At 48.9% G+C, this 12,155-nt stretch overlaps 1 protein-coding gene across 2 annotated transcripts in view; it reads right to left on the bottom strand.

Annotated features, from left to right (window-relative positions):
* The window catches only part of ANKS6 (ankyrin repeat and sterile alpha motif domain containing 6), a 57,145-nt gene continuing 44,990 nt past the window's right edge, over positions 1-12,155 (bottom strand). Inside the window, exons 15-16 of one of the 2 annotated variants that reach the window (XM_019649552.1) lie at positions 7,571-7,698; positions 1-281 (exon numbers count right to left, since the gene is read on the bottom strand). In XM_019649552.1, coding sequence (XP_019505097.1) covers positions 7,594-7,698 — 105 coding nt within the window. In that variant the 3' untranslated portion in view covers positions 1-281; positions 7,571-7,593. Of the gene's footprint in view, positions 282-7,570; positions 7,699-12,155 lie in introns of those variants that run through there. The other variant, XR_002124789.1, reaches the window with a different exon arrangement.

Genomic DNA, 12,155 nt, shown 5'->3' with positions numbered 1-12,155 from the left:
TTCCGTCTGACTCAGGCTCTTGGCCACTGTCCCTCTTGAGGAGTTAGTAAAATCAGTTTGCGCTGAGGCCACCTCACTGATGAAGCCAACCGACAGAAGCTGCAGCAGCATTGGTGTATAGCCTCCGGTTCTAGAACCTTCTTTATGGCTGAAGTTCCCCTCCACACAGGCACAACCTCAACATTTATAGAGCCCCTGCTCACAGGCTGGGTTCCTGGGAGCAGATTGAGTCGAGATTAGCTGCAGCATGTGGTTCCAGGCACTGGCTTCCAGGTGGACCCCTGTGGCAGAAAAGGGGGAAAGTGGAATTGGACAGAGGGAGGCTGGTAGCAGAGGAGGGCTAAGTGGGAGCCCATGGGGCTGGGACCCCTTGGAGGCAGCAACAGCTGGAGCAGTGGGTGTTCATGCCAATATGGAAGCTCTTCTGAAAACTCACCTGCAACTCAAAGGGAGTTTTTGATTATGATGAAGTGGAGACAATTATTTTGCTGAAAGAGCTGCAAGCAAGTGAAGCACAGAAGCTTCACGGGTCCGTGGAGACAGGAAATGAGGGCCAGAGAAGCAGCAAGATGGCGGAGCCCGAAAGGCTTCCCAGTGCCTCCACATGGGTGCGCCCTCCTGCCCTCCCCACAGCCAGGACAAGGCAGCCCCACCTCATTCACGAAGCGTTTTCTGAGCAGGGCTCTGTAGACACGGGCTTGAGACTCTCAGTCCATCTAGACCTCTCTAATGAAAGGGACAAAAAGGTATGCATTCGTGCGTGGGAGAGAGAGGAGAGGGAAAGGAAGACCCAAGGGTGGTTACGTATCTTTCACGCTGAAGGACAAACAAGGTCAAGAAGATGAACAGACTGACAGGACAAGAGTGGAAAATCAGCTAGGTCACGAGCCCCCCTTTCCCTTCTTTTTCTTTTAAAATTATGGTAAAATACATATAATATGAAACTTGCCATTTTGGAGTGTACCATTCAGTGATAGTAAGCACATCCACCGTGTTGTACAACCACCACCTTATCTAGTTCTAGAACTTTTTCATCACCCCGAAAGGAAATCCCCTCCCCATCAAACAGGGGACTCCCCATTTCCCCAATCCCTGGCTTTCTGTATCTATGCATTTGCTCATTCTGGACATTTCAGATAAGGGGACTCATATACTATGGGGTCTTGTGTGTCTGGCCTCTTTCACTTAGCATAATGTTTTCAGAGTTCATCCCTGTTGTAGCGCAGATCAGTGCTTCGTTCCTTTTTGTGGCTAAAGAACGCTCCATTGTGTGGAAGTACCACATCTCCTTTATCCATTCATCCAATGATGGCCATCTGAATTGTCTCTACCTTTCAGCTATTGTGAATCGTGTTGCTATGAATATTTGCATGCAAGTTTTTGTTTGAATACCTATTTTTAATTCTTTTGCGTATATATGTAGGAGTAGAATTGCTGGGTTATATGGTAATTCTACGTTTAACTTATTGAGGAACTACTCTCCCTTCTTCTTGTAGATTTTCATAAACTCATGGGGCTGGGAGGGACCTCAAAAGTGACAGAACAGTGTCTCTCACACAAGGATTACACCCATTAGTAAAACTGAAACTGTCATCACCACCATCCCCTCTCTTAAAAGTAGCGGGGACTTTCAGCAGGACCAAGGCCAACCCTGTAAAACGAATATATTTAGCGTCAGGTAAACTAGTTGCCTTGTACTTGTTTTTCTCATGTCGCCACCGCCATTGGGTCATTTGGGAAACACTTACCTGGTCCAATCCTCACCCAAAGTCTGAATTCTCTCCAGCTGCCCTGGGCTTGACCAGCCTCTGGAGACCCATCTGGGGTGACACTCTTCCTTCCAGGTAGCAGTGGTCCCTGGAATGTTCTTTCTTATAGACAGCTGGCTCCCACAGTTTCCCCAGGATCTTCTGGGGCCCCACCAACCTCACTGGCTTCATTCTGCCTGCTTCAGGGCTGGGCTCCCCAAATGCTCTATAGAGAGGCTGAGCACACCCATATGAGATTCTAGTACCAGGAGAGGAGGAGATAAGGCATTCCTCTGACTTCCAAGAATACTTAGAAGCAGCAGAGAATCTCCAAGCTATTTCTAGTATAAGTGCCTCTCTCCCCCTCCCCCCAAAAATGTTGTGAACAAGCCATACAGACTCACAAGGTTTTGTTTGCTTTTTAGTTGGCTGAGCTTATACCAATTCAACATTTCTCTTTGTGCTGGGTGGCAGCTAGACAGCATGGAGAAAATGTGGACGCTTCATGAGAATTGAGAGGTGAGACCTACATTCAAACTGATTGTTAACTGGGTGACCTTGGTGAGGTTCATTAGTATCTGTGTGCCACAGTCACTGAATTGGTAGAAAGGGAATTTTAAGGCTGCCCCACAGGGCTATTATGAAGGCGGCAAGGCCACTTACAGAAGCGCCTGGCACAGCTTAAGTGCTGGCTCCATAAAAGTTATCAGTGGAAGAAATCTGAGCAGCGTTTTATACCTTTAATGCGCAAAATCAAAGTGAGAAGACAAATTCACCATTATTTAATATACATTTGGCAAAGAAAAATCCTTCAAAGAATCAAGTCCCTGTACAGAAATAATTTTAAAAAGGTGTGGTGGTGAGGAACATGGAACCCACTTTGCAGGGTTGAAACAAAATGTCATCCTGGCCTCTTGCCAAAGGATACAGTGCCCCTGCTGAGGCCTTAGGGTTAAGGCCAAATCTTACCCCAGCCACCTGGAGGGTGGGGACAAGGTCTCCCTAAAGAGGACAGCCATGCTTGTCTGTGAGGCCTAGGGAGGGGGTTCCAACAGGAACTGGGAACCTGAGATGGACCTTACCCTAGTGGGAGTTGGTTCACCCCAGAGCAGAGGCCCTGAGGAGAGAGCCCTGAGTGGCAGGAAGATGTGGTCTCTGTTTTGGAAGGAAACTAAAGACAAGTGAATGGGCTTTCTGCTCTCTTCCACTACTGGTGACTCTATTTCCCTTCCATCATGCCCAAGCTCTGGCAAATCACTGTCTACAGAGATTAGCTTCTCAGGCGAGGGGCTGAGATTTAAGGCAGCATCTAATCACCCTCTTAGGCACCATGCTACAGAGGAGCAGAGCTCCCTCAGTCCAGTGGGGAGCCTGGCAAGCCTCCCCCCACCCCGACCCCACAGGAGATGACTCACCACCCACCTCCCCAGGGAGCAGTTTCATCATCCTTGGCCAGTCCTGCAGAATTTGGTATCGACTTAGCAGGGAAAGCATCAATATTCACCTTACATGTTGAACAGGATCTATTGGTTAATAAGAAGTGATTATCTTGTGTGAAATGGACAAGGGCAGATGGGCATGGATGGTGCTACACAGTACCTCCAGTATGAGCTTTGAAATCTTCCCATGACGGGTCCCAGGCCTGCAGGAGGCAACACAGGCCAGCATGGATGTCACAGCTGTCCAGCCTTCGCCTGGCCTGCACAGTGATGTGATGCCTTTGAGCAGCTCTAAGGCAAGAGCAAACTGGAGGGCTTTCCTGCTTCCTCTCTGCCTGCTGGACCAGCTCTTGCTATTGGCTGGAAGGCCTTCCTGTTCCTTTCTGTCTACCTTGCTGGCACAAACACCCAGGGTCAGACATAGCTGGAGGGTTGGGATTCACCGCCAACCCTCACATCCTTAGGGCTCTGATGCCAACAGAGCTGTCTAAGCTGCTGTTACCTCTGGCTGAAGGCTGCTGCTTCTGGCCTCCGCCACCCAGCCATGACTACATCCGGGCAGGTGGGAGGGGAGAGGGGATTTCAAATAGGCAGTCATCCTGGCGATTTCTCACACCTGCAGAACTCCACAGGTGTGAAAAGGGCTTCCTCACCTTCCTCAGAAGCACCTTGTGAAGCGCTAGTCCCTTGTAAACAAAAGCGAAACAGGCTCAGAGAGCAAAAGAAATATGCCTGATGTTACCCAGTAAGAAGTGGCTGAGCCAAAACCCAGTGCTAGGGCTGACTCTACAATCAGTGCTCTTTCCAGGGTAACAAATTGCTTCTACACAAAAAGAATCAGAAATCAGAAAAAACAGGTATCTAACTTATCCTCGGCAATATTTAACCCACAAATATGCTGCCTGCCTTTGAAAACACAGCCCCCCATCTGGGGTGCCCTTTCTCTTTCCCAGCACCCTTTCAGACCAGCTTGAGCCAGATCTGGCCTCTCCTGTCCAGGCTGAGCCTGAGGCGTCACCGACATCTTCCCAGCCATGGACCTAGCACACCCGTTACAAGACTCCTCAAGTGGCACTACAACATTTTATTTATGTGCTTGTCTACTCCAAGGTACTGTGGGTCCCCTGAGGGCAGAGGCAAGTGTTTTCACCTCTGGATCCAAATCAGCAGCCCAGGGCAGGCACAGGGTAAATGCTCTGTAAATGTTCAATGAATGAAAAACTAAACATTTTCTGAGCACAGCTCGCTAGCCTCCATGTAATTGTCTGGCATTGAAGCAAGGAGGTGAGAACCTTTCCCTGGCCATTGGGGGGCAGGGCTTGGCTACCAAGCACATGCCAGGCAGGACACTGCATTAATGCTGGAAACAGTGCCCTCTCTCCTGCAGGACGTAGAGTCCTCTGAGCAGGGTCCTGGCCCGGACCCTCCTACCTCGTCTTACTGCCAAGTAGTCCACCTCTGCACAGAGCCGCCGGGGAGAGAAGCCATTGCCAAAGACCCCTGACCCAAGCCCTTGCGCACTCCCTTGGCCCATGCCCAGGGCCGCATGGCTGCCACTGTCCCAGTCAAAGCAGGGTTTCCCTGCCAGTGTCCAAGGAACCCATCTTCCAAGAGCACCACGAAGCATTCTGTGATCAAATGTATGGGAAATGCTACAAGCCACATGGACCCCCCTCAAGGCCCGACACACACGCTGCTGTGCTGCAGGTTCTGGAATGTCCTGCAGCAAAGACAATCACGTAACTGGGTTATAACCCAGCGTCTGCCAAACCTATTTGATCAGAGCCTTATCCCAATTTCACACACACCCCCTCTTTTTCTTTATTAAAAACTTATTAACATTCAGTGGAACTAGTCTTCCAAGGAAGACAGTTGGGGAAATGCTGATGGGGGTCTTCAGGCAAGGGGAACACGGAGGAGGGGAACAGCCTCCTGGAGAAAGGGGCGCGAGGGGGGTGAGAGGGGTCGCCAGAAAGGGATCATGGCCCAGAAAGGGTGCCAGGGCCCTCTCACTAACCAGCACACAAACGGCCTGGGAGAAAAAGCCACAGAACCACTTGAGTCCAGTGAGCAAGATGAGAAGCATCATTCCGAGCCTTGGTTTTCCCATCTGCAAAATGGGCATCATCATCCCTGCTCTGTCTGGGATCGTGGAGGTTTGCATTGGTGGAAAGCTGACACCCAGCATAGCTCCCATGTATCATGGGTGTTCACTCAAACTTACCTGAGTAGAAGCTGCACAAACACCAGGCTTACGAAAAGAACAGGACAACAGCGAAAAGCTGGCACAGAGCCTCAAGGCACATAACTCGGGGGCCATGTATTTCATGGGCAAAAACAGCTCTAGGCCTGTCCATAATCCCTGAAGATGTGAGTGCATTAAATCAGCATGAATCCCTGGTGCTTCAAGGAGTCTGCAGGGAAAGCACAGGCTCAGAAGCCCGCCAGGTCAGTCCTAAGCCAGCGCTGCTCCTGGCTGTATAACAGGCAGCAGCTCCCTTCCTTCCTGTCTGTTTCCCCAATGTGCAGATGGGGTTAAACTGCCAGCCTCCAGGGTGACAGTGAGGACAATGACACTGAGGTTAAGCTGCCGCACACTGTTGGTGCCCAATGACCGTGTCTCCTTAAAGAAGGCTGGGACAGGAGGACAATTATAAAGACTTCTGTCAGTGATGGCTGACCCATGGGGAAAGTTGGCGTCAGCAGGTGGGAGGATGGGAGGATGAAGAAGGAACAGCACCCACTGGATGGACAGGCAGAGGGAGAACACGATCAGGCTCCGGGCAATGCGCTAACGGCCGCCTCCGAAAGCCAGCGGAGCAGGAATGGGTGTTCGTGGCTGTAGGAGGGAGAGATGAGAGACCGCACCTCTCAAAAGGCCAGCACGTGGCTGGCGGAGCTCATGGTAAAGATGAGAATTCTGCAAAGGCTGCCATCTATAGGGTTCATCCGCAGACCATGTGCTCTATGCACACTGGCTCTAAGCTCCAACTAAGTAAAGCACCCTTGGCCAGCACAGGGCTGGATCTGAACTCTGAATCTTAGTCTAGAGTGCAAGCGCTTTCCACACCACCATCCTGCCCCTCGAGGTTGGGATCACCCATTCACGTCTTCGCTTGCCTGTTGAGGTCCTCAAGGGTGGGGACGGGCTCTGGCTTGTCTTTGTAATCCCCAGCACCCAGCAAATGACAGAAATGCAGCAAGGTTTGGATGAATTGATTACTTGCTTAGAAACACTTCAGAAAGCTACTACATTTAAAAGTCAGAGCCCTTCTACAATAATATAATGTGGTAGGAAACTGGATGGATGGGCCAGTGCGCTTCTGAGGAACAGAGCATTAATAGGGTGTAGAAGAAATTCCAAAGTCTCTGCCTAGAAAATGCGAGCACTGAAGTCCTTCCACAGGATAATATGTTAGGGCCTTCGGCTCCCACTGACGTGCAGAAAGCCCTACAGCAATCTGGGGCGAGTCGTGTGGAGTGTCAGAGCATCAGCTTGCCTTGATCACAGATAAGGAAACTGAAGGCCAGAAAGGAGAAGGGATCCTGCAAGATCACACAATGAGCCTCCTCTTTTTTCCTACATAAAAGGCTGCCTTTGCAATAAAGAAAAATGCATTCAACATACACATCCTACATCCCTGTTGTATGGTGTATGCAGTAGGTGCAGTGAAGTGCTAGAGCAGAGTTATATATAAAGCAGTAAGGGAGCCCAGTGGCTAGAGGGGTTGGTGCTGTGTAAGGGAGTCAAGAGAGGCTTCCATGGATGGGTGACTTGGACGGCGAAGGATACGTTAGAAGTTTTAAGGGAAGATGTGGCAGAGGCGGCTAATCGTCTGCCAAAACATGCACTCCCCATTTAAGCATGGAGTTGTTGCTGTGACGCCCCTCCTTGAACAAAGACTACCTTTCCCAGGGCCCTCTGCATCCAATGGGGACCATGTGACTACTGGTGACCAATGGAATGTGAGCAGGAGGAGCCAATGGAATGTGAGCAGCTAAGAGCAAGGCAATTAAGAAATGGCTGTGCCTTCTTCACCATCCCTTTCCCCTTCTGCCAGCCTGAAACAAAGACTCTGAGGCTCCTGGGAATGGCAGAGCCACAGGTGACAGGAGCTGGGTCCCCAAATCACTGTGTGACACCACCAGCCAAGCAGAAAGCCATACCGGACTTTATGAGAGAATAAGTTTCTACTGGGGTGGAGTTTGTTACATCAACAAGCACCACCAACCACTACAGCAGGGTAGGGAAGACGGGCGTTCCAGGCAGAGGGAACAACGTGACCAAGGCACAGCGGTGTGACAAAGCATGGTGTGTTTCAGGGAACCGGGAAGAGCTGAAGGTGGCTGGGTGAAGGCAGGACTGAGATTCAGAAAGCTCACACTGGTGATCACTGGACGGAGGATCATGTACAGGGATTATTTCCAGGGGCCCTGGTGTTGCTGGCGCTGCTCTCAAAGGAAGAATGGAAGTTGTGAATGGTTTCCTGTAAAATTTGTCTCTCCCGTCCCTGTGGAGGAAATTGAAAACAGACACAGAAAGTCTTGTTAAATCTCTTAACCATTAATTCAATTGACACAGTGTTGTTAATGCTCAACTCATACTTGAAAAACCCATGGGCGTCTTGGGGAAAATAAATTACCTAATTGAGAGAGTACCAAGTTTAATAAAAACACTCTGAGTCAGACTCTCTCCCCCAGAACCCACAACCACAGCATGCCAAGGGCTGGAGAGGCCCCCGAGATACAAGGATCCAGCTCCCTGGACGAGGCTGGACGGGAGAGTCCAGGAAGCAGGACCGACTTGCCTTGGGTCACAGAGCCTGGAAGGGGGGGACCTCCACCCCTGCCTGCCTTGCTCTGTGAGTCTTTCCAGCCCTCGGATTTCCAGGGAAGTCAGTGGGAGCCAAACTTCTTTCTGCTGCAGAGTGAGAGTTTGAACAGCCTTACGCCCCCTTGCCCAAAAGAAATCAGATTCCTCTTCACAGTGATTCGTTTCTCACCCCATCTCCCGAGATCACCCCTCCTTGCCCCTTGTACACACATTCTGAGATAGGAAAAGAGAGGGGATGTGGATGTTTTCTAAGCCCCGAGAACATCTTCACTGAGTACTTTAGCAGGGATACGGTGAGGTTAAGAACAGAGACTGGGGTTAAACAGCCCGGGTTCAAATCCCATTGACTAGCTGAGGAAGACACTTTGTCGCTTTGGGCCTTGGTTTCCTGATCTGTAAAATGGGGATAATAATCGTACATCAAATGGCTGCTGCTGACATTGGACCCTGTGTGGGCAGCAGGAGGCTACAGGACCTGCCCTCAAAGGGCAGCAGTGTGGGATAAACAATAAATAAATGTGGTCAAAATGTAAAGTAAATTAAAAATGAATAATCTCTGGCAGATTGTTCTCTGCCAAGATTGAAAAGAAAAAGAAAAAAAGTCCATTGAATGAGTCTAGGCTTCAAACTTGCTCTTCTTTCATCTCCTGAACTACTCACACCCTGAGGGGTCCCTCTCGACTCCCAGACAGACCTCTAGTTGCTCATGTGGCCTCGCAGACCCCTGGGAGGGCAGTGCGAGTTTCCCTTCAGGCCAGTCCTCCCAGGACAATTTAAATAGGCTGGAAAAATGCTGTCAGGATCCCACCAACACAAACCTGAAGGCTGTGAGGCAGAGGACAGAATCGTGGGTATGGAGTCAGAACCCTGAGTCCCCATTCCACCTCTCACGAGCGGGGGCATCCCAGGCAAGACCCCTGCTCCTCAGCGTCCATGCCTGTAAAACGGGGAGAATGCCACATGCTGGGGCTGTGATGAGGCTCAACCTGAGATAATGAGGTGACAATGTGCAAACTGCAGAGGGTGAAAAATAAATAGGAGGGGTGACAGCGATGTCATTATTAAACACCACCTCAGCCTTAATTGCCTAAGAAATGAGGTCGGGGCCAGACAGGGTTCCAGCACTCTCCGCCTCCTAACCTTAGGAGGGAGCGGTGGATAATGAAAACCATGATGGGTCCTGCATCCACAACTGATTGAAGATGAGAATGATAATTGCCCTTGAAAAACCCCCGAGTTTCAACGGACCTGCCTCATAATTCTCAAAAGGGAAAAAGCAAATGGCCATTAAAAGTAGAAAAAAGTGTTTGATCTACCTAGTAGTTAAAGAAGTGCAAATTTAAAAAGGCAACCCCCCCACCCCAGCCTATCTAATAAAAAAAGAAAAGAAAAATCTAAACTCACACCCACACCTGTTGGGGATGTTCACTGGCTCTTTCTGGAAAGTAATTCAGGAAGTGGGAACAAATACCCTGAATTAGACTCTTTGACTCTGTAATTCCACTTTTAGACATCTATTCTGAGCAGGTAACTAGAAGGCCTCATACACAAAGCTGCCCACTGCAACACTACGTAGCGAAAGTTCGGGTATCGACATGTCCAATAAGTAGGGATTTAAAAAATAATTTTAGTACCACCATGCAAATTTATTACATTAAAAAGAGTTAATGACATGGGTAACTTCACGTATTTAATCTTAAATGAAGAAAGTAGAAGGTAAAGTTATAGCTCCAAATATATCTCAGCCACATAAAGAAAAACATTTGGTCAAAACACTGCAGAGTGATCTTCCCAAATGTGAAGCATTGGCCTCTGGGTGGGTGGGTCGTGATTTCTTTAAAAATTGGCCTTTGTGGTACTGTGCAAATTTAATATGCACTACTATGATAATCGCAAATAATTGGGAACAGAAGGAATCAATGGTTTAGCACCAACTATAAGGTGAAACTCAGGTCATCATTTCTGGGTAAGCTTCTCCAACATATATAAAACTGTGTGACACTAACAAAGTAATAAGCAGACTTGCATACATATCACATCGCAACTTGAATACAAGAGTGGGTTTACGCGAAAGTTATATGGCTTGGAAGCTGAGGGTCCACCGTCCTTTACTGATTTTTTTTTAATGGCTAAGCCAGGTTTTCAGTTACTATTCTTTTTTTTTTAATTTAGGCTAAACTGTTCAAACTTTTTTTTGACTGTAAGAAATATATTTTGTAACGCTGTTACTCGGAAATATATACAACTGAAACAAATTTGACCCTACCTATCTGCAAAGGATGTTGATATTTTCTACTCCGTTTTAAAATGGTGCTTGTGAACCACTAAATTGATTTCACAGCCCTCCAGCATGCTGTGGACCAGAGCCAGAAAGACACGGCGAGCAAGGAAAGGTGAGCATCCCTTCTCTCACATGTCCGCCTGAGTCCTCAAATGTGTACAGGGCATTTGAGCCACAATGGGTGTGCTCTCTTGGCCAAGACTGGGTTGCAGAAGAAAAGGGGTGAATGTCAGAAGGGGAAGCACGTGGCCTGCAGCAAGAAAAAGGCAGGAGCCCCTAGAGTTGGGGTTAGGTAGGGCCAGCCCAGAGCAGCAGAGGCCCAGGGCATCCAAAGGGCTCCTGGAAGCCACCCTCAGCCTGAAGACCTCTTCGCTTTTTCTAGGAGCCAGCACACAGTTGCAGTCGTAACCTAGGGTTAGTGCAGTCGCACATGAACTTGTGTTTGTAATATTAATCTTCTCCCAATCGTGCCTTGGCTCTACAACACACGATGGTGCCTGGTCCTCACTCCCACGGGACTTTGTCTGCGACTGTTTGCCCTCGAATAACATGCCCTTTCTTTCTCCAGTGATTAGTTCAGACCTGCTCCTTCCCCTTGTACCTATCTCCACGTGGAATCGCCTGACTTTGCAAGGTAGATGCTGCCTGTGGGAAGGACATGGATGAAATTAAGCAGTTCCTGTGGCCTGGCATGTCAGAAGCGCCTGGGTCTCTTGGTTGGGGACTGGTCAGCTGGGGTCTTCACAAAGAAGGCCACTATTATGGACTGAATGTTTATGTCCCCCACCCCCAAATTCATATGTTAAAACACTACCCCACAACATGATGGTGTTTGGGTGGTGATTATTGTTCTTGGACGATGTCATGAGGGTAGGGCTCCCCTGACAGGATCAGTGCCTCTATAAGACAAGACAGGACAGAGCTTGCTTCTCTCTGTTCTCTCTCACGTAAAGATACGTGACAAGTCAGCAGTGTGCAGCTCAGAAGAGGACCCACACCGCAACTCACCATGCTGGCATCCTGATCTTGGACTTCCAGCCTCCATACTGTGGGAAATAGATTTCTGTTGTTGACAAGCCACCCAGTCTATGGTACTTTGTTATGCAGCCCAAACTGACTAAGACAATCACGAACAGCTGCCACTTCTGAGTCTCTACATGGGGCCCCGTTTAGTATAGGATACAGAACTGTTATAGAAATACGTAGAGTAGTGCAGGGTGATGAATTTCAGAGAAAATGAAGAGAATGTTCTGGTCTGTACAAACTTGAAGAAAAATGTTCTCCTTTGGATCCCAGCTTCTCGAGATGTCACATCGTCCACTCTGATGATTCTAGCCAAGCTTCCTAAGATTTTCAAACAAGCCCAGTCTGTCTTCCTTTTGAGATTCTGGGCCAAGGAGGCCATGACCACCGAGGGCAGAGGGAGGGTTCTGGAAGCATTAGTAGTCACCATCTACCAAGTCCAGGCCAGGCTCTAGAGACACCCAGCCCCTCCGTCCTCCCATGCTTCCATGGTCCTCACTGGCTCTACATCCAGAACCTTTTCTGTGTAAGCGTGGCTTTCCCCACCTCCATCCTCTCCTTGGCTCACACTTTTGGCCTCTGGAGGCCAGGAGGAAGAAGGATCTTGGACCTCCTGAGCCAAAGGATCAACTGAGGCCATTAACTGGGGACATGTATGTGAATTCTAAAGTGCTACATAAATATTTATTTGCTGTCAGCGCTACAAGTCTGTTCAGTATTTCTGTGCATACCTAGCAATATACAGAAAGAACCATAATACCGGTCACGCTCTCTGACATAACCTTGTATTGTGGAATGAAGCCTGAAGAACAAAACCAGAGAAGAAAATG

The sequence above is a fragment of the Hipposideros armiger genome, unplaced genomic scaffold (assembly GCF_001890085.2).
Source record: "Hipposideros armiger isolate ML-2016 unplaced genomic scaffold, ASM189008v1 scaffold_133, whole genome shotgun sequence".
NCBI lineage: Eukaryota > Metazoa > Chordata > Mammalia > Chiroptera > Hipposideridae > Hipposideros > Hipposideros armiger.
This window is presented reverse-complemented; position numbering and strand designations above follow the sequence as displayed.